This window comes from Microcaecilia unicolor, chromosome 14 (assembly GCF_901765095.1).
Source record: "Microcaecilia unicolor chromosome 14, aMicUni1.1, whole genome shotgun sequence".
Lineage (NCBI taxonomy): Eukaryota > Metazoa > Chordata > Amphibia > Gymnophiona > Siphonopidae > Microcaecilia > Microcaecilia unicolor.
This window is the reverse complement of record NC_044044.1, coordinates 41,204,124-41,230,128: the sequence shown is the minus strand read 5'-3', so window position 1 is coordinate 41,230,128 and position 26,005 is coordinate 41,204,124. Positions and strand designations below refer to the sequence as shown.

At 44.7% G+C, this 26,005-nt stretch overlaps 1 protein-coding gene across 1 annotated transcript in view; it reads left to right on the top strand.

Annotated features, from left to right (window-relative positions):
- Window positions 1-25,294, top strand: part of TARS2 (threonyl-tRNA synthetase 2, mitochondrial) — an 84,693-nt gene extending 59,399 nt beyond the window's left edge. Inside the window, exons 13-18 of the mRNA XM_030187565.1 lie at window positions 1,637-1,714; window positions 14,749-14,849; window positions 20,305-20,409; window positions 21,872-21,944; window positions 22,249-22,363; window positions 23,236-25,294. Of these exons, the coding sequence (XP_030043425.1) occupies window positions 1,637-1,714; window positions 14,749-14,849; window positions 20,305-20,409; window positions 21,872-21,944; window positions 22,249-22,363; window positions 23,236-23,384 (621 nt within the window). The 3' untranslated portion in view covers window positions 23,385-25,294. The remainder of the gene's footprint in view (window positions 1-1,636; window positions 1,715-14,748; window positions 14,850-20,304; window positions 20,410-21,871; window positions 21,945-22,248; window positions 22,364-23,235) is intronic.
- Window positions 25,295-26,005: the final 711 nt, after the last annotated feature.

Sequence of the window (26,005 nt, the reverse complement as noted above, 5' to 3'; positions counted from 1 at the left end):
GTGTTGAGGTAGGGGACATGACACGTTGACAGGTTTTTCTTGTCTGAAGCTGCATTTCTTGGGAGGACTGTGTTTGTGAGAAGCTTGCCAAACTAAAAGTAGACAGAGCGATGGGGCCTGATGGGATACACCCGAGGATGCTTAAGGAACTCGGAGAAGTTCTGTTGGCTCCACACAGTTGGATGTGGGAGGGCGCTTGATGTGGTATACTTGGATTTCAGCAAAGCTTTTGACACGGTTCCGCACAGGCGACTGCTAAATTGAGTGTCCTCGGTGCAGGACCTAGAGTAACTGATTTGTCTCCTACCATTCAATCAATTTTTTTACCCAGAGGGTGGTGGTAAATGGAGCTTGCTCTGAAGAAAAGGAGGTCAGTGGAATACCGCAGGGATTGGTCCTAGAGCCGGCTCTTTTTAACGTCTTTGTGAGCGATATTGCGGAAGGGCTGTCTGGTAAGGTTTGTCTCTTTGCCAATGATACTATGCAACAGGGTGGACACCCTGGAGGGTGTGAATGACATGAGGAAGGACCTAGCAAAGCTAGAGGAATGGACCGATATTTGGCAACTAAAGTTTAATCCCAAAAAATGCAGGGTCATGCACTTGGGTCGCAAACCTCCAAAGGAACGGTACAGTATAGGGGGTGTAGTGCTTCAGTGTACGAAGGGACTTGGGGGTGATTGTGTCTGACAACCTTAAAGCTTTCAAACAGGTAGAAAAAGTGACGGCCAAAACCAGAAGGATGCTTGGGTACATAAAGAGAGGCATGACCAGCAGGAAAAAGGAGGTGATAGTGCCGTTGTAAAAGTCTCTAGTGAGGCCCCCATTTGGAGTACTGCGTGCAGTTCTGGAGACAGCACCTATGGAAAGGATGGAGTCGGTCCAGAGGGCGGCTACGAAATTAGTAAGCGGTCTTGAATGCAAAAATTATAGGGATAAGCTTATGAACCTCAACATGTATACGCTGGAAGATAGGAGGAAGAGAGGGAGACATGATAGAAACGTTTAAATATTTCAAGGGCATTTGTGTACAGGAAGAGAGCCTTTTTCAAATGAAGGAGAGTTCTGGAATGAGGGGGCATACGACAAAGTTAAGAGGGAATAGGCTTAGGAGTAACCTAAGGAAGTATTATTTCACAGAAAGGGTGGTGGAGGCGTGGAATGGCCTCCCGGTGGAGGTGGTGGAGTCGAGGACTGTTCCAGAATTTAAAAAGGCATGGGATTAGCATGTGGGATCACTTAGGAACAGGAAGAATTAGGGGTTACAGAGGATGGGCAGACTGGATGGGTCATATGGCCTTTATCTGCCGTCATGTTTCTATGTTTGTCTGTCATTCCCTTTTCATTCAAAGGGACTGCTTGTCCTGTGATTTGTGTGTTCAGGCTGTGTATTTACATTGTTATGTCAAAGCAGAGGATTTAAAAAAAAAAAAAGAAAGCAAAACCCACCCAGCTACTTTTGATTGTGGAAAGACTTCATGTCATATCAACCCTGGATTGAAGTGTTTTGGCAGCTGGTAGAGAAGTTCTAGTAATTGTGATTCATCCTTTTTAATGATAATTGTACCGTCAACCATATAGTAAACAAATCGCTCTGGGAGTTTGCAGGAAGATGATGCAACTGTTCTGTGTTTCAGCAACTGCAGAAAAGCCTGAATGACTTTGGCCAACCTTGGGAGCTGAACCCAGGAGATGGGGCTTTCTACGGACCAAAGGTATGTGAGCTCATATTATGTCAGTGGCTCTCGGCTAAGCAACTCTTCACTGCTCTTGTTTTTTAGCCACCATCCATGCTATAATTTTCAACTTTGCTATAGTTTGATATACCGCCTTTGGGAACAACTTCTGAAGTGGAACATGTCAGATCTTCCAAGTCTTCCGCACTCCCGCGAATGTGGGAAAGTCTGCAGCTGAGGCACATGTGCCAGGGGATCCACTTCCACCGCTGCTGCTACCGCCGCTGCTTTTCTTGATGAGCAGCCACGGCAAAAACAAGAAAAGCAAGCGCGGGGCCGCAACAGTCTTCAGGCATGCGCTGTCGGCTCTGTCGGTTCTCTGGCCCCCGGAAAAGGAAGTTGACATCAGCAAGGGCAGAGAACCTGCAGAGTCAACAGGCTGCTGTGGCCCTGCGCTTGCTTTTCTTGTTTTGCCTTGGCCGCTGCTGCTCATTGGGAGAAGCAGCAGTGGCCAGGAAACACTGGGTACTGGGTGGAAAGGGAGTGGAGAGAGAGGCAAGAGGTGCTAAATGGAGAGAGCAGAGGGGAGAAAATGAAAGAAGAGGGGGAGGCTGGCTGGAACGGGTACAGAGAGCAAGATGAGTAGAAAGATGGGGAGAGAAAGTGGGGGCATGAAAAAGGGCAGGAGAGAGAGAAGCTGCTGGGGAGAAGAATGGTGAGAAGGGAAGACCCTAGCTGGTCAGATGGAGAGGAGAAATGCTGGATGAAAGGAGGGCGAGAAAGAGGGGAAATGCTGGAAGGAGAGGGCAGAATGAAGGAAGATGCTGGATAGAAGGGTAGGGAGAGAAAGAAAAGACACTGGAAGGATGAGGAGGGAGAGGGCACATGCTGAATGGAAAAGGGTAAAGAGAGAGACTGGATGGAAGGATTGGGAGAGAGGGTAGATGTTGGATGGAAGGATGGGGAGAGAGGGAAGATGTTGGATGGAAGGATGGGGAGAGAAAGAGGGAGACCCTGGAAGGATTGGGAGAGAGAGGGGACAAGCTGAATGGAAACGGGTAGAGAGAGAACTGGCTAGAAGGAAAGGGAGACAGAGAGAAACACTGGATGGAAGGATTGGGAGAGGGTAGATGGGTGGAAGGATGAGGAGAGAAAGAGGGAAGACACTGGAAGAATTCGGAGAGAAAGAGGGGAGAGGATAAAGCTAGTGAAAAAGTGGAGAATAAGAGGAAGGGGCGTGGGAAGAACAAAGGTGAGGAAAAGATGAAAAGCCATGGGTAGATGAAGTAAAAAGAGGGAAATTAAAGAATGGATAGTAAGAATGAATTAAATCTGGACAGAGAGAGAGACAGAAAAATAAATTGAAGAAAGGAGAGAAAATGACAAATGGACAGGAAACCCTGGCAAGAGAGTTAAGAGAAGACGAATGAAAACGGAATCAAGAGACTGCGACCAACACAATTAGAAAAAGTAAATGGCCAGACAACAAAGGTACAGAAAATAATTTTATTTTTAATTTAGGAAAAAGTAATGTGGTAGCTGGGTTAATAAAGGTTAATAATATGGTGATATCTTTATCTTGACTGATTTTAATACATTTTTGTTTAGCTTTCAGAGACTTCCTCGGGTCAGGAGAGGATACCATAACAGTAGTATACTGTCCTGACCTGAGGCAGGAGGGTTTGGCCTCTGAAAGCTTCATTGAAAATGGTATTAGGCTAGTACAATAAAAAGGTATCATCTTATTTTCCATTTTCAAGTACCTGAACTGAGCATATGCAGGAGGGCCGGCATCGGTGGCTGAAGCATGCTGCCAACTGCTGTGCTGCTCAAACAGCACGGTAGGAGGCTCATGCAGTGGACCTCTTCAACTAGCTGGGCTTGGGCAGCTCCACCAGCGATTCAACCAGTGCCACAATTTTGGAGTGGGCTTAAACTCAAAGTGCTCGTGGTTATGTCCCTGGGGGGAATAAATACTGGATAGGGGATGTAATAGAGTGAACTGAAACGGAAGGGGGGCTGTTCTGAGGACTAGAGCAGAGGCCTGTTGAGGAGAAACATTGAACATTTTGGTTGGTAAAGTGAGTGTCGTGATGAAGTACCAGGCCCCCAAGAATGCACTTAATAGGTGATGCTGGATGACATTAGAGTACCCACAGCAAAATGTTAACAGCAAGGCATTCAGGAGTTGGTAAGTGTAATGTCTGTTATATTGCTGCTGAGTATTTGGCAGATCTTATATGGTTACCAGCAGTAGTAGAGGGAAAAAGAGCACACTGCATGAACTGAAAGATCCTTAGCACACTTTCCAGGTAACAAAGGCATTCATATGTTCTATGTGCTTCCCTGGTGGCTGGGTGTTACATCCTTGTACAGCTGTCTGTTGTTCTTCTTCTTACCCCAAAGAAACCTAGGCTGTATCTGGGGGCAGGGGTGGGGAGCATATGTTTTCTAGATGTACAGTTCTCACCTGCAATGATATAGTAACTATCTAGGACATTGTGTAACTTGATGTTAGTTTTGTTTGTGTGATTCTCACACAAAGCTTCTAATGTGGATGTCCGCCTTTGCCTGGTGCCAGAGGAACAAGGAGCTTTGCTAAGGGAAATGTGATCACTCTAAGTGACAGCTCCTGACACTCAGCCTCGGGATGTTTGGGTTTCTCTTTCCTGACTGCCATGCCCATCCAAAAACACTGTTCCATTCTCTGTAGTAATTATAGCTTTTTTTTTTCCTAATGATCCCAGAGCAGTGCTGCTCATCCCCTTTGTCCCTATATCTGAATGAATTCACTCTGGTAGAGTGTCAGGTCCACAGATTCAGACAACGCTCTGGATGGGAGTTTTCTATCCTACTTGGTGGTTTGTACGACTTCTACTACTATTCATTTCTATAGCGCTAGTAGACTTAAGCAGCGCTGTACACATTATATACAGGTACCCTCTCTGTCCCTAGGGGGCTCACAATCTAAGTTTTGTTTTTGTACCTGGGGCAATGGAGGGTTAAGTGTCTTGCCCAGGGTCACAAGGAACTACAGTGGGAATCGAACCCAGGTTACCAGGATCAAAGCCCACTGCACTAACCATTAGGCTACTCTTCCACGAGACATTAATTTCATCAATTTTGTACCATGCTCTCCTGTTACTTAAATGAAGGAGCACTCTAAAAAATCATTTCGGACAAGCGTAGATTTCTCTAGACAAGCAGAATAAATCAGCGCAAAAAGCGGATGACATCCAGAGATTCCAATGCAGAGATTACCCAAAATTGTAAAAAAGCCCAGAAAGCTTTATCTGATGTATGTGGGACTTTGCCATCACTATATGAAGTCCCCTCTGTCTCTTTGTCCATGGACCTGGTCAACGTGTTTCTCTTTCACACCTTTTCATCATGTAATAAAGGTTCTCCCTGTGCACTTCAGATAAGTTTCCCTTTTGATGATAGGTCTAGACCTTGAGATAAGATGCTGACCGAATTTCAGTTTCAGCTTTGGTGCTGAAACTGGCCAGAACTCCATGTTTTGGCTAGAACCAAAACTATGCTGTGCAGCCCCCACACCCTCCTCCCTGTCCAAAAAGAGCCAGTGCCCCCTCCTGGGCCTACCATGTCATTGGTGGCTAGTGGAGACAGGAGCGATCCCTGCCTGCTCCTGCTTCGAATGGCTTCTGGAACGTCCAGCGGCAGTCGGGGTGGAGCCAGTTTTGGTTGCAGATTTGGTTTCAGTCAGGCTCTACTCAAGAGGGCTTTTTTTTTATGTCCTTCTACCAGTGAGACATAGATTCAACTTTTACATTTTTGGACCAGTTTCATCACTTGATTTCCCAGCATCGGTTTTCCTCCTAGCGGTGCAGAAGCAGACCAGTTGCTTCAAGTTGTGCAGTGAAAAGACGTTTGACTGATCATCCCAGCGATTGCTTCCGCTGTCGGACATATGTTGAATGGAGTGGAGAAGTAGCTTAATGGTTAGTGCAGTTGGCTGAGAACCAGGAGAACTGGGATTGATTCCCACTGCAGCTCCCTGTGGTCCTGGCCAAGTCACCTAACTCTCCACTGTTTCACGTACAAAGAGAAAAAAAAGATCACAGCTTAGATTCTGAGCCCACTGGGAACAGAGAAAGGACTGTATATGTATTTATTTTAATTTTATGTGTATTAAAATTCTTATATATTGCTATACAATACAAATGAGTGATTGGTCTAAGCAGTTTACATAAAAACACTCTCAAAATATTACTAACACCACAAAAACACTTTAAAAAAATACCAAAACCTCCCCAAAGCTTAAGCCAATCTCCGACAACTTTCAATTTCTCTTTGTTAGGAGGTAAAGAGCCTAAATTTCCTCACATAGTAACATAGTAACATAGTAGATGACGGCAGAAAAAGACCTGCATGGTCCATCCAGTCTGCCCAACAAGATAAACTCATATGTGTATACCTTACCTTGATTTGTACTTGCCTTTTTCAGGGCACAGACTGTACAAGTCTGCCCAGCAGTATTTCCCGCCTCCCAACCACCAGTCCCGCCTCCCATCACCGGCTCTGACACAGACCGTATAAGTCTGCCCTCCACTATCCTCGCTTCCCAACCACCAACCTCTCTTCCCCCACCTGCTCCACCACCCAATTTCGGCTAAGTTTCTGAGGATCCATTCCTACTGCATAGGATTCCTTTATGCATGCATTTCCTCACATTTTCCAGACGAAGCTCCCTTGGTAAAGTGTTCCATAACAGAACATCCTTGACTTCACCCTTTTTGGCGGGGGGGGGGGGGGGGGGGGGGGGAATCTCTAAAAGGTGTATTTAGCCAAATCTCAGAGAACGTCTAGGGACATAAGTTTTCAACTTTCTATTTAAATATTTAGCAGTCATTCTTCACTGCAGTAAAAGTCAACAACAGAATTTTAAATTTTAGCCTTGACAAAATTGGTAGCCAGTGTAATTCTGCCAACATAGGTGAAATTCTCTCAATGTGTTTTTCCCAATAAAATCCTAGCCACAGCATTTTGGACCAGCTGTAATTGATGAATCTACAGCTTTGGCAGGTCTAAAAATATCTCATTACAGTAGTCAAGTGAGGATAGTATAACAGACACCATAAGGGAGATCATTGCTTGACGTGTCAGATATCACTCTTTTCCATATTCATTTACGCAGTTTGCAAGTGAAAATCCCCCAGGTTGTCCACTTTTTCTTCAGTGGATGAAACCTTAGTTCCTCCTACACACAACTCCACTGATGGTAACTGTTTTCCATCCCTTTTCCCTTCTATTTCCGTCTTGTCTGTGTTTACCACCAAACCATTTCACCAATATAAAAGTAGGTAGATTTCTTCCATCTGGGGGCCACTGCACTGTCTTGTGCATTTTCGCTTGTGTTGCTGTTTCCCTCTGGTCTATTTATGCTGAGACAGATCCTTAACAGGAATGATCAATTGCACATCATCAGCATAAATAACATTCCCAACCCAACTGTCTAATAACCCTACCCAGGGGTTGTAAGAAAATATTGAAAAGTAAGGGTGAAAGTACAGATCCTTGAGAGACTCCCATCCCACAATTTCACCAGGTTAGTACTTCACCATTTTCCAGCACTCTTTTTTTCTATTGTCTAAGAAAGAGGATATTCATTTTAAAACTGTCCCATCTGTTCCTACCTAACTGCAACACCTTACAAGTATACCATGTTGAAACATAGAAACATGACAGCGGATAAGGGCCATATGGCCCATCCAGTCTGCTCATCCTCAGTAACCACTAACTCCTCCTTTTCATAAGAGAGACCACGTGTCTGTCCCATGCCTTCTTAAACTCTGTCACAGTCTTCATCTCCACGACCTCCACCGGGAGATCCTTCCACCACCCTTTCCTTGAAAGAGCATTTCCTCAGATTTGTCCTAAGTCTATTTCCTCTTAACTTCACCTTATGCTCTCTCATTCCAGAGGTTTTCTTCATTTGAAAAAGGCTCACCTCATGTACATTAACGCCATTGAGGTATTTAAATATCTCTATCATATCCCCTCTTTTCCGCCTCTCTTCCAGCGTATACATGTTGAGGTTCTTGAGCCTGTCTCTGTATGTTTTATGACTGACACCGCTGACCAATTTTGCAGCCGCCCTTCTGGACTGACTCAGTCCTGTTTATATATTTCCGTAAGTGCGGTCTCCAGAATTGCACAGAGTATTCTAAATGGGGCCTCACCAGAGACTTGTACATGGGCACTATCACCTCTTTTTTTTTTTTTCCTGCTGGTCATCCCTCTCCTTATGCACCCAAGCATTCTTCTGGCTTTGAGTGTCGGCTTTTCTACCTGTTTGGCCACATTAAGGTCATCGGACACAATCGCCCCCAAGTCCTGCTCTTTCATACACAGAAGCTTTTCACCCCCTATACTGTACCTTTCCCTCGGGTTTTTGTGACCCAAGTGCATGACCCTGCATTTCTTTGCATTAAATCTTAGTTGCCAATTTTTGGACCATTCTTCAAGCTTTGCCAGATCGTTCCTCGTGCTAACTACACTCTCCATGGTGTCCACCCTATAAAAGAGTTTGGTATCATCCGCAAAGAGACAAACCTTAACTAGACAGCCCTTTATCAGTGGCCTGTGTGGACCATATCAAAGGCTTTGCTGAAATCTAAGTACACCACATCTAGCGCCCCTCCCACGTCCAACTGTTTGGTCACCCAGTCAAACCTTTCCGATAACCAGATTAGTTGGATTATGCACAATCAAAATCTTTCAGGAAAACATACCTGCTCACAAACTATCTTATCTATCAACTTGGGTAGCCAAGATTGCTTGGCCAATGGTCTATAATTAGCACATTGTTTACAGTATGTAAATCACTTTGATTGTATGGCAGGCTGTATATCAAATTTCTTCCCCCCCCCCCCCCCCCCCCCCTCCGCGTTGATGTCCCTGATTGTGATATCTATGTAAAGATGACACCTAGGGCCATTGACCTTTTAAAGAACTCAAGTTGCTCATTCTTTGCTTAAGTGAAAATCCCAAGGCACTGTCTTTGATGCCAAAGACATCTATATCAAAGAAGCATAGGGAAAGGGGCAGGGATTTTTACTTCAGTATTTTCTGGTACCCAGAAAATGTTTGTTTGCATATACACATTCCAGATGTTTTTTCCTTGGGTGCTACCTCTGCTAAAGAAAGGGAACTGGTTGTGCTCTTCAGTGATGCACATAATGATACATCTGATTTATAACAAGGAAACATCTTCAGTACCGTATACTGCCAGCTGGATTCTCGCCACCTTCCCATGTTTTAACGAAATGTCTAGTGGTTACAGTATGTCCATGCAAATGACAATTTGTGCTTCTTGAATGATTTAGCACATCTCAGTAAAGCAAGATGAATCTTGGTGCTGGAATTGCTACGTTTATTCATAAATTACCTGGAGGGCAGGTTAAACGCATCACTTAAATTGTAGTTCACTGGGGCTCTTCTAGTCATGACTTGCAACATGAGCAAAAGTTATCTCCCTTCCAATGAGATCACTAAATTAATGCCCAGTGGAGTCAAGATACTCACATACTGAAGGAGCACGTCCATGTCACAGATCAGCTCAGACTTACTGTCTCAGTGGCTGTCCCATATTGATCTGTTGACAGGATTACCCTGACTAATTCCTCTGAAGCATGTTTTTCTGACAACAAAAGCCTCCAGCCTGGGCTAGGGAGCTTGTACGTAGGACTTCATACCCAGTACATTTGATCTTTTCAAGAAAAAGTTTCATATCAGGTTCCTGGAACTTCAGGCATTTTAATGGTTTTCAGAGATTGGGTGGCTGATAAAATTGTCTTTATAAAGATAGGGAGCAATGCGGTACCCGAACAATCAGAAAGGAATGACTTTCACCCCTTCTGTATTGGAAGAGTAACAGAGTGCAAAACTGGACCATCTCTTGTGAGACAACTCTAGATCCACATCTAGCAGGGGGAGAAAACTCAAGTCAAATCCAGGACTTTCACAAGTGGTCCCTGAATCAGGAGATGGCAAATAAGATCAGAAGGCAACATCGGACACTTTCTTTTTCACTGAGAGTTAAGATTTCTATTTCCATTACATTTCTTCCCACTATTCCAGGACAAGTGGGGATAGTCATGCCCATCGACCAGCAGGTGGAGATAGTGAACACAGAACTGAGCTACACTATATAGACTTTCATCTAGCCCAGTTCCTCATTATTTTCTGTCTCTGGTTCTGAGGCTTCGGCTTCTGGTACAGTTGGTCAGCTGGTCCTTAGTTGAGCCTGGTGGGTGTTTTCAGTGGAGACATGCCTGGAGGCGCAGGGTCCCTGTCTCTGGTTCTGCCTGGGATTTCCCTTTGCTCCCCACCTTCTGTGCATCCTTTTTCTGTTCAACTTGGAGCCTGCTCAGCAACCAGGCATTGAAAATTAAAAAAAAAAAAAGACTCAACAAATATTGGGTGTCGATTGCAGGTTTCCCGGGTCTAAAGCTGTGAGGCTGGGCAGCCTGATGTTGGCACAGGACTTTGGCCTTTAGGAACAGCAGAGAAAGGTGAGGAAGCTTAAGGACAGGTTACTCCAGTGAGTGTTTGACCTCAGAGCTGCGTTGGACTTTGGTGTTCAGTGGGGCATGAGGAACTTTTGCAGTTCATGGCTCCAGTGTTCAAGAAAAAAAAAAAGAATTTCACCTTGTGGTATCAATGGTGGCTCCTGCTGAGGGAGTTAAATGCTGTGGGCCATTTGTTCTTCCTCAGGCCACTGCACGGTGTGCAGGCTGGTGATCCTGAGCATCGGAGATGACTCGGAGAGTGGAGTCATGGTGTGTGATTTGCACTCTGCAACAGCCATGGTTGTCAGCCTTGAGCTCCCCAGTGCAGCCCTCCTCAGAGCGAGGTGGGAAGGGTGGCCATGTTGGCTGGGGAAGCGCAGGAGATTCCCACACTGGAGGATTTAGTGGGGGGGGGGGGGGGGCTCTCCTGGTCAGGGCCTGCCATTTCATCTGAATTTTTTTTTTGTCGCTCCAAGCCTATTTGCTGAAGCAAGGGGCTTCTCAATAGGCTGTCCCCTCTGTTGCAGGTGCTGTGGCAGCTCCTGCCTCCAAGAGGTCCAGGATGGATCTACCAGAGGACAGGGGAGGTTCTTGGTCACAGGTTTCTCCTCTTTGAGGTGGCCTCCTTATGTTTAGAAGGGCCATCTCTAAGGGAACCTTTGGAGGAGGGTGTACTCCCTCTGGGGGGAGAGGAATGATCCCCATGTACTCTGGTTGTTTTACAGGGAGGAATTGGGCTCCCTGATCTCAGAGGTTCTGGTGGCACTCTCTATTGAGGAGCCCTTGGTTGCACTGGCAGGTGGCCAGTCCTTGGGTCTTATGAAGGGCCTTAGAAGTCCATCCAAGGTGTTCCCCATGCATCCAGACATTAGGACTTGATTACCATGGAATGGAATGTGCCAGGCATGAGCCTTGCTGATGAGGGGGTCATTGCTCTGAAAGATGTGCAGGACAGGAAGCTCAAGTAGGCCTTTGAGGTGGCTCCTCTGGGGCTTCTGGGGCTCCAGGTGTCCATTTGCAGGACATGACAAATAAAATCAAAAGGCAACATCAGATACTTTGTTTTCACTGAGAGTTAAGATTTCTATATACTTAGCCTGGTTGCGAAATCCCTAATAAATTGCAGAAAGTGCAAAGGAGCTATAATCTTCAGAGCTCCTTTTTTGGCCAAGACTGATTTTGATTTACAATCCTACAGCATTTATCCATCAGTACCCACTCAGATTATGCAGAATCGGAGAATTCTTCGTCATCTCAACATCCAGACTCTGGTCTGGATGTGAAGAGAGAAATAATTTGTTCTTTTAGATTCTCCATTGAAGGGTGTCAGTGTCCTTCTGGCTTCTGGAAAGGAATCCAAGACAAGGTTGTATGGGTTGAAATAAAAATATGCTGTGTAATGTAAGGAAAAGGCCACAGATCCCTTCTCTTGCTCAATGCAAAAATGGTTTTGAGTTCAAGTTTCATATCTTTTGGATTTGAGTCTCAAGACTAGCTCAGTTGATGTTCACTTTGGTGCCATTTGATGTTTATCACCACATACAAAAGGGAACCCAGTCTCTATGTAGTTTTAGTTGTCAGTTTGAGGGGTTGAGCTCATTCCATCAAATAAAGGTCCCTCAAAGCCTCATGTACCTGACTTGGAAGGTTGTAATTTTGATGGCAGACATTAGCCCGCAGAGTCGATGAGCTCTAGGACCTAGTGACTTACCCAGCCTTAAACTAAATGTTATCACAGTAGTAGGTTAGAGCTATGTGCGCATCCTCAATTTTTACCCATGATAGTATTGGATTTCTACCTTAAATAATCTAGGTGTTCTGCCAACATTTTTGCCCAGGTGAAAAAGCCCTACACTGGATTGCAGGAAACATTACCACCTACCTGTAGCAGACCAAAGCCCATAGAAGGTCCACTCAACTTTTTGTTTCTCATCGCCCAAGCAATCCTGGATTTGCTGTAACACATATCTAATTGAATCGCAGATTGTCTTTAAATACATATAAGTACATTAGTATTGCCATACTGGGACAGCCCGAAGGTCCATCAAGCCCAATCCAGATGACAAGTGGCAAGATCCCAAAACGTATCCAAGAAATAAACAGTGGATTTTCCCCAAGTCCATTTTAATAATGACTTATGGACTTTTCTTTTAGGGAGCTATCCAAACCTTTTTTAAACCCCCACTAAGCTAACTGCTTTTACTATATTCTCTGGCAACAAATTCCAGAGTTTAATTGCATGATGAGTGAAAAAAGTATTTTCTCAGAGTCATTTTAAATTTACTACTTTGTTGCTTCATTGCATGACCCCTAGTCCTAGTATTTGGAAAGAGTAAACAAGCGATTCACGTCTACCTTTTCCACTTCACTCATTATTTAATAGACTTCTATCATATCTCTCCTCAGCCATCTTTTCTCCAAGCTGAAGAGCCCTAGCCGCTTTAGCCTTTCCTCATAGGAAAGTCATCCCATCCCCTTTATCGTTTTCGTCGCCCTTCTCTGCACCTTTTCTAATTCCACTATATCTTTTTTGAGATACGGCCACCAGAATTGAACACAATATTTGAGGTGTGGTCGCACCATGGAGCGATACAAAGGCATTATAACATCCTCATTTTTGTTTTCCATTCCTTTCCTAATAATACCTAACATTCTATTTGCTTTCTTAGCCGCAGCAGCACACTGTGCAGAAGGTTTCAATGTATCATCAACGATGACACCTAGATCCCTTTCTTGGTCCGTGACTCCTAACGTGGAACCTTGCATGACGTAGCTATAATTCGGGTTCCTCTTTCCCACATGCATCACTTTGCACTTGCTCACATTAAACGTCACCTGCCATTTAGACGCCCAGTCTCCCAGTCTCGTAAGGGCCTTCTGTAATTTTTCACAATCCTGTCGCGATTTAACGACTTTGAATAACTTTGTGTCATCAGCAAATTTAATTACCTCACTAGTTACTCTCATCTCTAGGTCATTTATAAATATGTTAAAAAGCAGCAGTCCCAGCACAGACCCCTGGGGAACCCCACTAACTACCCTTCTCCATTGAGAATAATGACCATTTAACCCTACTCTCTGTTTTCTATCTTTTAACCATGAATAACCACAGAAAGGCAGTATATCAAGTCACATAGAAAACTGAGGGGGGTCCCATAGGATGAGAGCAGAACTGGGTTTTACACGAAGCTGGCAAAGCTTTTTCTGCAGCTTTAAAGACATGCTCTGTAGTGATTAATATTCTTATATATTGTGATTTACCTACTGTCCATTGAGAACAAACATTACAGATGAGCAACTTAGTTCTGTTGAGTTGTGTTATCCTGATATAGATTTATGGCAAAGCATCACAGATGCTTGCTTTGAGGTCCAACATGGTTTTTACTACCTCGGTCTGGTTCTTGGAAAACTCAAACATTTTACCCTCATTCCATTCATGTGTCTCTGCTGTGATCTACATACTCTGGTCCTGACAACTTTGGTCTTAATTGGGTTACCTTTTATTTGAGGGGGGGGGGTGGTAGAAGGGTTCTCATTTTTATGGGCTAAGTTGCCACTGCCCCAGTTTTTACCCTAAGAGGTGGTGGAGACGAGGATGGTGTCTGAATTTAAGAAAGCGTGGGATCTCTTAGGGAAATAGTGAGATAGTGGTTGCTGAGGATGAACAGACTGGATGGGCCATTTGGCCCTTATATGCTGACATGTTTCTATGTACTGCTGATGAGTCCTGCTCCTATGGGCGTTCAGGTATCACCATGTATATTAACTCACCAGCAAAGTGGATAGCTGTATCATTCCAGGTTCAGTTTATTTGATATACTACCAAATGTAAAAATAATTTAAAAAAAAAGGTCTAAACGGTTTATATAGGTACATAGGGGAGGAACAACAAGACCAGGGAAGATAAATATCAATATGATCAGCAAAACATCAGGGTAGCGGCAGCAGGAGAAAGTATAATTTAAAATAGAGGGAAACAATTTGGATGGATAAGACAAATAGGCAACATAATGACTGATTTCCAGAGGTGTGATGAGCAAAGCAGAAACTGCCACAACAGGTCTTTGTAAGCCACATTGAGCCTGCAAATAGGTGGGAAAATATGGGATACAAGTGAAATAAATAAATAATAACCTAGTAATTGAACCTTCAAGCCTTAGATAGAGAGGAAGGACAGTCCAAAGATTTGAGCCAACCACGCTGAAACAAGAGTTTCTAATAGTATCCAAGAAAACCTTAAGAAAGAAGAGGACCTACTTCCAAAAGCCCTTGGGCAGCAGATCGCAGGGATTTTGTACGATTCTGGGAGCATGTGTTCACAAACCATGGGCAGCTTGACGTGATCAGTTGTGTAGAAGCTTAACAGCAGCTGGATACAGGTTTCTTGACATAATTAATGTGCAAAACAAGTTCTTATTAGAAAATAAATAACCCTCTGAGAAATTTCAGGTCCAGAGGTAAAGGTCTCATCATGTCGTCTGCCATCAGAAGGAAGGGGTAATTTGACGCATCACTGACTTCTGAATATTTCCTCTCCAGATTGACATCCAGATAAGAGATGCCCTCGGACGCCACCAACAGTGTGCAACGATACAGCTGGACTTCCAGCTGCCAATCCGATTTGACCTTCGGTATACCAGGTATGCCTCTAGTTTGCTCCCACATTGTGCATTTCATTTTCATCATGGGAACAGCTTTCTAACAATAATAGAACCAGGGGACACAAGATGAAATTAGAATGTGGTAGGTTTAAAACAAATCGGAGAAAGTTTTTCTTTACTCAGCACGTAGTTAGACTCTGGAACTCGTTGCCGGAGAAGGTAGTGACGGCAGCTGGCCTTGCTGAGTTTAAAGGGGGTCTGGACAGATTTCTGAAGGAAAAGTCCATTGATCGTTATAAAATTTTGGGTTTTTTGCCAGGTTCTTGGCGCCTGGATTGGCCGCTGTCGGAAACAGAGTGCTGGGCTTGATGGACCTTTGGTCTTTTCCCAGCGTGGCAGTGCTTATGTGCTTATGTGCTTAATCTCAGTTGGCTGGAGGGCTTGGGCTATGTCATTTCATGCTTAGAAGTCAGTGGGGCTAAGTCCTTATCAGCAGGCACCTGGGTGTTACATCCCACTTTGCACTGGGGGCTCTGCCAGAATCCACAAACTGTATGTGAATTCCTAGGGCCAGATGTAAGTTTCGGGCAAGATAAGGTAAAAAAAAAAAAAAAATCAGGACAATATTTGAACAGCAGATGTGGTATTTAAACTTGTTCTTGGAGTCCTCAGTGTGGACCTCTTCAGAAGCTTAGTTTCTGTCTCTCAATGGCTGCAGAATGCCACTTGAAGGGAAATTCACTTTAGAATGCTCAAATGAGCCTATGTCTCACTTACATGGGCTTTTAGAGTGGGTATTGCTGAGACCTCCAGATACATGAAATGTGTGAAAGAGCAGGCGACTTTAGTCCATATGCTTTGGCACCAATCTGAAGTACAGCGGTTTTAGAAGGCGGCACGCAGGCTTCCGGAGATTCTTTTGAGTGGGGTCCTGGGGCATACTGATCGGAAGGGTGAGGGATGCCTGTGGATCTGGAGGGTGTGCTTGTTGGGGAAACGGGCTGTCTTGCAAAAGTGGCTAACCCCTGATTGGAGCTGAAGGGCAGCAATGTGTAGTTGTATGCTTATGGATAAATCAGGGGTAGCGAGTGTTCCCAAGCACAAGCAAAAGTTGCTAGATGATTGGGAAAACTTTGCAGGTGCTGTTGCTGAGTGCCCGAAATGCAGTGCTCAACTCATTGTGGAACTTCAAAGAAGAATGAGGGAATTGATACTCAAGGAGGGACCCCAGAGGGGTGGGTTCAAGTTACCACTTTTGTTTACTCCAAATACTACACTTCAGCATCAAAGGCTTTCAGAGAGTCTTGATGGTAATTTGAGGGGGTGGATTGAGGGAAGATGGTTAGGTTTTATACATATTGTTTAGCTGGCTCTGTATATTGGGACTTACAGTAGCTGTATCGTTGTATGAATCTCCCTTGGGCAGAGTTTTTTCCCTTTCTCCATAGTATGGGAGATTGTCAAATGGCTCAGTGTGTGTGTGTGTGTGGGGGGGGGGGGTCTACTGTTTGTATTGAATGCTGATATTTCTTGGGGGGGGGGGGTTGCTGTATTTTGTAATTGTGCAAAGTAACAATAAAAAAAAAAGATTTAACATAAACTTACACCCAGATATTGGCACAACTGTGTAATGACATGAATATCACTGATCTGCTGACAAACTCCAGCTCTGCCCCAGATTGCCAGGGTGGTCTCTAGTGATAGTTGGAGGCAGCATCCTTATCCTGCTGGTAGCACCAGCAACCCAGATAAATAGCTTTGAAGTCGCTCATCTTGGGCTGGCCTACTGGCTGGAGATGCTGAGAAGGGAATGTTCACAGCCCTGGGGATGAAGCTGGACTCCCAGCCATTGCTCAGTGGTGACACCTGCTGCCTTGATAGAGACTGTACACCCAGGGTGCTAAGCTAGTATTCTATAAGGGCAAATTTGTGCCCCAAATCCATAATAGAACATTAGCGTAACTTGGCAGTGGCATGTGAACACTCTGATAGGCATAAATATTCACAACCAAATGTGGCACCATTAGTGCACAACTATCAGTATTCTGGAAAGCACGTCCTGGAATTGTCGGAACGCTCCTGATATGCCTTTGCCCCTCCCACGTGAACATCCCCCTTTGCAGTAACTCACTAGAGCACTTACATGCCAAGTTACAGAATAGCATCTAAATGCACTTAATGTTTCACCACAGTTTTGGCATGTAACTGCCAGCATAGCTCAGAAGTTATACACCTAATATCATAGAGAATTAGAGGGGGGGGGGGGCACTGGATTCTGAAGGGTGCTGGAACCACCACAGGTCAGAACACTGGGAGTTTAAAGACTAGGATAGGGGAATCTCTGGGTAGTTGTGAATTAAGACTAATAGCACTGGAGCCCAACAGAGGCCAATTCCGATTGAGCTAGAAGCTCAAAGGACAGGAAGTGCCTGCTCTGCCAAAAAATTAAATAGAATCACTCCGTCTGGCTTTGGCTTGTAATTCTGTAGCTTCTGCAAGCCAAAATATTTCATAGGATCTGTTGCACAAGATGCAAGTTAATAAGATGCCTGCCCCCCAAGAGCTAAACCTAAGACGCAGGCTTATGGCCCAGCAGCAGATTTCTGCAGGAGTTTACTACTTTATTTATCTCTTCCAAGAGTTACAGGGAACTGAAGCCTGAGGGGTTGTATAAAGCAGACTGACTGGCAGACTTCCTCAGTCTTCAATAAAGACATTTTCAAAGGAAGTCTGCCAGGCTTCAGTTCCCGTAACTCTTGGAAGAGATAAATAAAGTAGCAGAGGATGAAACTTTTGCAGAAATCTGCTGCTGGGCCACAAAGCCTGCGTCTTAGGTTTAGCTCTTGGGGGGCAGGCATCTTATTAACTTGCATCTTGTGCAACAGATCCTGTGAAATATTTTGGCTTGCAGAAGCTGCAGAATTACAAGCGAAAGCCAGACGGAGTGATTCTTTTTTTTTTTGGAGTTTAAATCATTTATTTATAATTTTTCATTTTACAAGGGTCACTTGCAAACAGTAATACAGAGATGATTGCACATTAATACAATATAAGAAGAAAACAATCCCAACTAGATATATGGATTATATACAATCTTTCTCTTTCTTAGACCACAAAGTTTTAAAGTGAAGAAAAACAGGGAGAGTGAAATAAGACAAGGAGATCAATTAAATGGTAAACAGAAAAAAGAAAACATGGTATTAACCTGATTATCCCCAGATATTACTCATATAATTCATTACTCCACATTGATCATCTGGTTGGCTTCCTCATTTCATTGAGAACATACTTATTATCCAAGTTTTAGTTAGAAATAATACATCTGATCACATTCTCTCTCTTTTAAAAAACAGAAATTATTTAACGATACATATACTCAAATCTCTAATTCAAATCCCACTGATTAAAGCAATCCCAGTTTTCATAGGCTTCACTCCTTTCGAAGTAATAATTAAGGAAATATTTCTGAGTAAAACTTTTAGGAGTCATACCTGGAACTCTGGGAAAAACAATAATCTCGACATTAATCATCTACAAAAACATCCACCTTATTATTCAAAGTTTCTGGTCCATTACCATTTTCAAGATCATAACCACTTCTTGCTTGTACAGAACTTCATCTGTCATATCAATTTTTTCACTCACAGAGGGTTCAGTCAAATTGTCCATGCAACTCTCCATTAAGATCAAATCTGAAACAAAGTTATTTACTACCGCCATTAGGTCCCGAAGTGCCTTCCAGATGGTATTCAATGTAACCTCCATGGAAGCCAAAAACTCCAAGATGATTTCTCTTGAGGTGTTTAGGAGTGGTTCCGCCGATTCGGGTTCTGCTGTAAACGTCCTCTGTTTCAGCATATGCCTCTAACTCACTCCTCCACTCCTTTGGACATGGTGGTTGAATAATTCGGGAGCGATGTTGTTTTTCCAGGTCCAAGAGCGTCAACGCTCCTTCGCCAGCTCTAATCAAAGGACTCGCCAACCCTTTCATCTATGGGCAGTTCGATGCGCAGCGGTCCCACACTTGCTGCTCAGGGGACAAAACGCTGGCCATCAGCGGCTGACCACCGGTTGTTCCCTTCCTCTCAGTTAAGGAAAATGCAATTGCAGAGAGGAAATTTACATAAAGAAGACAGAACCTCAGAGGGCAGCTGGGCTGTTGGGCATACAAACTCCAGGTCACCATCTCACCACTCTCCCTGTTTGGGATACTCTGTCTGGTTTCTCCTCAGAGGCCTGTCTGATATGGGTAGCCCTTCAGCATAGCCCTCTGAGTCATTGAAACACAGAAGTCCCTCCACCACTACAAGGTGGTGTCCCTTCGGAGGGGCAGATGGAGTGATTCTATTTAATTTTTTGGCCTGGCAGGCCTTAGTGAAGCTTTTTAACCAGCATAACACGAGGGATCAAAGTGGATAATCAGTATGTAAAACTGTTCATAAAATGCTGATTCCGCTGAGGGGGAGATAGGGGTACAGTCAGGTGGATTCACAGGTTGGTGTTGGGGTTCCTCGTTTCTGCTGAGCTGCTCGGCTCCTTGCATTGGTGCAAATTACTTATTTATTAGGATTTATTTACCGTGTTGGGGTTTTTTAATACACCCAGATGAGGCTGCTGTTGGGAGTGCTTGGGAGGTGGGAGGTAGGAAGCAGATGGGCCCTCCCCCTCCCAGTGGCTGTAAGCAACACAGTCTATAATTCTCATTTAAATTGTTAGCTTGTTTTAAATGATGCTTCTTTCCATATTTTAAACAGGCTCTGAGATTTTATCTGCTAGGGGCCCGTCTGTCAAGAACAGTTCTAGAGCTTACACAGGGAACAGTAGCTCAGGAAAGGTTTTGTGGGTTGCATATGAGTTGCTTCCTTGTTCTACATTTGCCGCATTTCCACCTGCGCCTCCTACTTACCCTCAGCATGACGTAACGGCAGAATCAGCTAAACCCACTTTGAAAACGGTTTCCAGACCTCCTTTGTGTGCTAGAAAGGACTTAGGCCCGTGGGGTTATCAGAGTACAGACCCTGCGGGAGGGGTGGGGGGAGATGTGAGAGAAGGGCAACAAATTAGTAAATACATGGCAGCAAGGCCAGCACTACTGACGAAAGGGGAAGGGGGGATATGGGGAGGGAATCTGGGGGGGGGGGGGGGAGTTATAACTGCAAGGGGAAGAGTTTTCATGATACATGTCTCTAATTAATAAGATATGTTTGATGTTTATGGTTAGGGTAAGGTTATAAAAAAATATTTTTTTAGATCAAGTTTATTGCAAAGTTTCAAAGATAGCAGATGTGGTGGAGAGGAGGGGAGGAAATGTTAAAAGTTTGATGACCACAAGCAGTGGGGTATACGGGATGTGAAGTGACAAGGAGTGTTGCAGCACTGGATTGTACTCTCTGTGTTGAAATGGTTTTGTATTACTTTTTGTCTTGTCATCAATAAAAGCCGTTGAAACATTAAACTGAATCATTTTCAAATTCTGATGCTCATTTCTCCCCAGCAAAGATGGAAATGCTTATGAGAGGCCAGTGATGATCCACCGTGCTGTGCTGGGGTCAGTGGAGAGGATGGTGGCTATTTTAGCTGAGAACTATGCTGGAAAGTGGTGAGCACTCAGGGGTTCCTTGGATTTTGCTTTAGGTGAATGGTTTCTCCTCCTAATTCCAGTTTCCTGGAATTGTCCCAGAGTGCTCCTGCAGCCATGTGCAGATAACTGTTTTGGGTGGAAGACAGGATTTTTGGTTGCCTTTGGGTGGTACATCTCCAGGGCTCTTTTTAGGCCAGTGCAAAAGGCACCCAGTCTGTCATTGCACACTCCCATGCAGGCCCCCTGGTGAAGCTGCAAGAGGTTGGTCCAAAGCTCAGCTGCTAAGGGAGAAGAGGCGTGCTGCTCCTTTCCCCCCCCCCCCCCCCCCACCTCCCCCACCTTTCCCCTTCCAAAGTCATGGGTCCCTTGTGCAGAAAGAAGATCTATGCAGACACCAGTTCCACTCCTTCAGGATTTGCCACCCAACTGTTTCTTTAGATTTAGGTGAAATAAGCATAAATTCCTGTGGGAAGGAGGCAGGAATAAAGGGTCACACAAATGGTAGGGGGTTGGGGAAGAAGAGAGATATAGATATGTACTGTTGGGGCAGGGGGAAGAGGTTCCCCCTTTAATTTTTGCGATAGGGTTGGGTTGGGTTTGCAGCTCTATGGGTTGCAGCAAGAAACCAGACCTGGGGGGGGGGGGGGGGCTTTGAGGAGGGAGGAGGGAACAAGAGACAGAGGGAAGAGAAGGGGACTAATCTCCCTGGTCTTTCACTGCCACCTCCCTTCTGTGCTCTGGCTCACTATTGCTCCCTGCTGCAGCCTAAAGAGATGCTCTGAACTTAGCTGTGTGGGAATGGCAAGGCACTGCTGCAAGTTGCAACAGGTACTAAAAGCAGCTCCATCAAACCAGCTCCAAAATAAATAGTCCTTGGGCAAAGATGCTGTGACTAATGTCATAGACAGATGTGTGCATTGTGTGCGTTCTAAGATTTTATTTCAGCAATGGATGAGGAGGATAGAAAGCCAGCAGTTCTGGGAAAAAAAAAAAACCTGAAGTCAAAATATGCATGTTAAAGCAGGTGAAAATCCAGGCACCTATTGGAGTAGCTAAAGAGCTCACTTCGATGTATCCCATGCATCATTTTGTGGCTATCCTCCCCCTTTTCTGCTTAGATAACTACTTTTATATGCGCTGTATCAAATAAAATTGAACTGTGATGTCTCCAGGGCAGGGGGGCCATATTTTGCACTGTATGTAATAGTTTTTCCTTAACGTCTGCCCCAGACCATTACCACCGAGTGGGTAATGTTTCTTCGAAGGATTTGCAGCATTCATGCACAGTGTACCATTCTTCTCCCATGAATACACAGCAGGATGTAGATATATGAACCCCTGTGATCACAGATTTGTAGCTGGGAGCGCCACATTATCCCTAACCCTCCACTGCACAGACTGACTTCTTAGCTATCTTGGTGAACCATGGCACTGGCACCCATCTGGTATTCTGACACTGCCTTAAATGTGTTCTTTGCAGGCCGCTGTGGCTGTCTCCTTTCCAAGTTATGGTGATCTCTGTAGCACCCAGCACAGAGGCATATGCCAAAGAGGTAAGGCCAAACTCAGCGGCAAGAATGAGACGTGTACACACAGGCCCAGGAGGTACCACTTTATTTTCTGCCACGCAAGTTCACCACCTCCTCCCCCTCTTCATTGTGTGTCTGAACTTTGCCTCGCTTATTGTTTATGGAAACAGTCTTCTATTAGAAGCATTGCCATACTGGGGCAGACCAAAGGTCCGTCAAGCCCAGCATCCTCAGAAATTGTCATTGTATTGAAATACTATTGAATATTTTAATTACTAAACTGGTTCTGATATCAGAGCTGCCTGCTGTAACTTTTTCTGTGTCTCAGGTTCTTCAGAGGGTCCACGAGGCAGGATTCATGGTGGACATTGATGCCGACCTTGGAACCACACTCAACCGTAAGATTCGAAAGGCTCAGCTGGCACAGTACAACTTTCTGCTAGGTAAGACTGTTGCAGGTCCCTTCTACCGTTCCGTCCCCTCATGTACCCTGCACCGTTCTTTTGGTGTGTAACTGTGTCATTTGTGTTAGAGAACGCCTGCCTGGCAGTGAGATACCCATATCTGATGTCATTCAATTTTAGCTTCTAACTCTGGCTGAGCACCGTGGGCTTTTTCAGGGTGTTTGTGCTCCGGAAGGCTGACAGGAAAAGATAAGGTTCTCCTCACTCGGTAGCTTACCCTTAGTATGCAAGTTCATCATTGATGTCCCTGGCAGTACTGTAAGATGACAAATGGCGCCTGCTGGAAACTTTACTCATTAGAGCCAGACCCTAAATTTTCTTAAATTGACAATAGTGGGGGTTGGTACAGAAAGAAACCTTTTAAGAGGCACAAAGGAAAAAAAAAACCCTGATTGGTTTTGTTTGTTACTAAATGCCCAGATATTTGCCTAAGCCACTACTGTCCATGGATATTCAGTGGCGCTGTCCTGATAGCACCAGGCTGGTGCGTGGGCAGAGCTGGAATTTATCCGGGGAGCGACAGTGTTTTCAGCCCACTCTCCAGAAAACTATCCCGCTCTGACTTAATCTGGATATCAGTCTCGCTCGCTACTCAGCTTGGTTATTAGGGACTGATACAGTCCAGACACCAGCACTGAAAATCCTGATTATCTTTAATTGCCTTGGCCAGCATTAAAAAAAAACAAAAAACACTGACCTTGGTGGCTGAATAATGGACCATGAGTACCCTGCTTTTTTTCAAGCTTCTTGGGCAGGGGGGGGGGGGGTCTAGTAAATGGTCTACCACTTTCTCATCTTTTTCCTTGCCGTTTGTCCCCCCTAACTACTTTTCTTTTCTTACATCACTGCAGTGGTCGGTGAGAAAGAGAGAAAGAATAGCACTGTGAATGTGCGGACCCGGGATAACAAACAGCATGGAGAGTGGACACTGGAGGAAGTGCTGGCGAGGCTCAGTGAGCTGCAAGCCTCGCGCGCCAGGGATGCTGAGCAGCAGTTCTGATCTGTGTCTCTGCCTCCGCTAATAAGCGTTCCTGTCCCTTATACCAAGGAGCGAGAAAAATCTAGACTGGCATTGTCTTTCCTGTTCTGAAGAGATTGAATCAGATTCACAAGGGTCGATGCCTGAGTGAAGGTGGAAGGAACTGCCGTCTTCCAAAGAATGAAGCTATTGAGAGAGAGACTTGCATATGTGGGCGTCGATTACTGGTAACTGTTGATCCCTAAGCTTCAGGCTTCTCTTCTCCTTTGAGCCACTAGCCAGTAAAAACATGGATGGAAAGATGAGTAGTGGTTCGAGGTGGTTACGATGTCTGGCTCTTAAAACTGCTGGGTTCCAGCCTGAAGAGTGTCATAGAAACTAATGCTTCATTTAGGGATAGGTCTGTATTTCAGTTCGCTGGGGCCCTTCTCCACTCAACCAGAAAGAACTGTCTGTAATTAGATGAGTCATAAGAACTGAAAAGAGGAGCATTGTTACAGCATGGATTATTGAGAGAAGAGGTGATATCAATCTATGCCTCTTTTTGGAGGGAGGAGGAGACCATTGTGTACTGTATGACTCATATAACCCTTACAGGTGTTGATTCTCATTATAAACACACTCGCATATTGAGGTACTGTATGTTGTGGCCCCATTAAAACCCAATCTGAGGTCAAACTGGATTCTAGAGGTTGAATGTGACAGATTTGCTTCTTTCTGTACATCATTCTTAATTTGTGGAGGTTTAGTACCATCTCTGCGCCAGCATCACACATTTTAAAATGGTGACATCATTATCTCCCATCTTTGAAAGAAGATTCTCTGGCATTGCCATAGCTAGCTGTGGCACTCTGCATTTGTTGTCTTATACAGACGGGGCCTTGGTGCTTTAGGGGTGGTTGAAGCTAGTGATGGGTTCAGGGACTGTTTCCAGGACCTCTGCTAGAATCTGTAAATATTAGATCACAGAAGCTCTACAGCACCATGAATTAATATGAAGGAATTACCAGTGTGTTTGGGGGGTGGGGGAGATGGAGGTGCAGTCATAAGTTGCTAGGGGAGGTGAAGAACCACCTTTCCTTTTTCACGGTTGTTTTCCAGTAATCCTTTCTTGGCTGGTGTGCTAGATCATTTCTCCACATAAAGGCTAAGTTCTGTCTTGACAGACTGTGTTAAGAGGCTGGGTGAGGTTACTGGGAATCAGTATTGTACCAGGCCTAGGGCCACGGAACTCATGGATCTAGTACTGGAAAGTAATTCACTATTGCAGAAATTGTGTCTCTCATGGTGAATTTGGTGAGGATCACAACTAAAGCTGAACATTGCGGAGCTGTGATTTTCATATCTGGGTGTCCTGTGATGGTGATGATTCTGTAGCCTGTTTCTGCTTCTCCTTCTGTAGCAGACAGGCTGAAGAATGCTGGATATCCTGTTCCAGGCATTCAGTTTAGACTTGTTTTCTCAGATGCTTTCGTGCTTATCTACGTTAGCAGACCTGAGCAGGTCAATCCTGAATATGTTTGTGGAGCTTTCTGAGACCCTTTTGGAGGCTTAGTGTTTTGCAACATCGTCCGTTTCTCTGCGTGCAAGATTGGATTGTTGGGCAGAATGGCCCATCCAATTTGCCCATCCTCAATAAAAACGTCTTTTTCCTAAGGGATCCTACGCTTTCTTAAATTCTGACACAGTCCTCGTCTCCACAAAGTAGCATACACCATACTTTCAGACTCCTGAGGCAGGCACTCATATGCCGACACACAGCTGCTGTCTCAAGTCTTTTGGTGTATTTTCAATAAAAGATCATGCGTAAGAATTATCACGTCTCCCTTATGTCCTTTGAAAGAGCCAACCCACCCTACTCTTTGGTCTTGTATGCAGGTGGAAGGATACCTTTCTCTTGTGTTCTATTATATATATATATAAACAGTGCAATCCGCTTAAGTGCAAGGGTCTGGGACCAAAATACATGCAGTTAACAAGAGTGTGCACTTAACCATTGTGACCCAAAGAAGCTTGACATCTGATAAACATATGTACAGTACTGTTTATTATTATATGTACAGTATACAGTCTCAGTTAACTGACATTAGGCTTTACTTGAAGTAATCAGTTATCGTCCTCTGTACACTCTTGGGTCTGTGAGTTCCGTCTATAGAATATCCAGCTTATTTTCGAAAGAGAAAGATGCCCATATTTCGACCCAAATCGGGAGATGGGCGTCTTTCTCCCGTGTGCGACCAAATCGATATAATCGAAAGCCGATTTTGGTCGTCTTCAACTGCACTCCGTCGCAGGAACGAACAAAGTTGACGGGGGCGTGTCGGAGGCATGGCGAAGGCGGGACTGGGGCGTGGTTTGGCCGAGGAGAGATGGGCATCTTTAACTGATAATCAAAACAAGAAGGGCGTTTTGGACGAGAATTTGGTCCGATTTGGACCCTTTTTTTCAGGTCCAAGTCCCAAAAAAGTGCCCCAACTGACCAGATGACCACCGGAGGGAAGCGGGGATCACCTGCCCTGACTCCCCCAGTGGTGACTAACCCCCTCCCACCAAAAAAAAACCCCACTTTTAAAACTTTTTTTTCCTGCCTTTCTCTATGCCAGCCTCAGATGCCGTACCCACCTCCATGACAGCAGAATGTG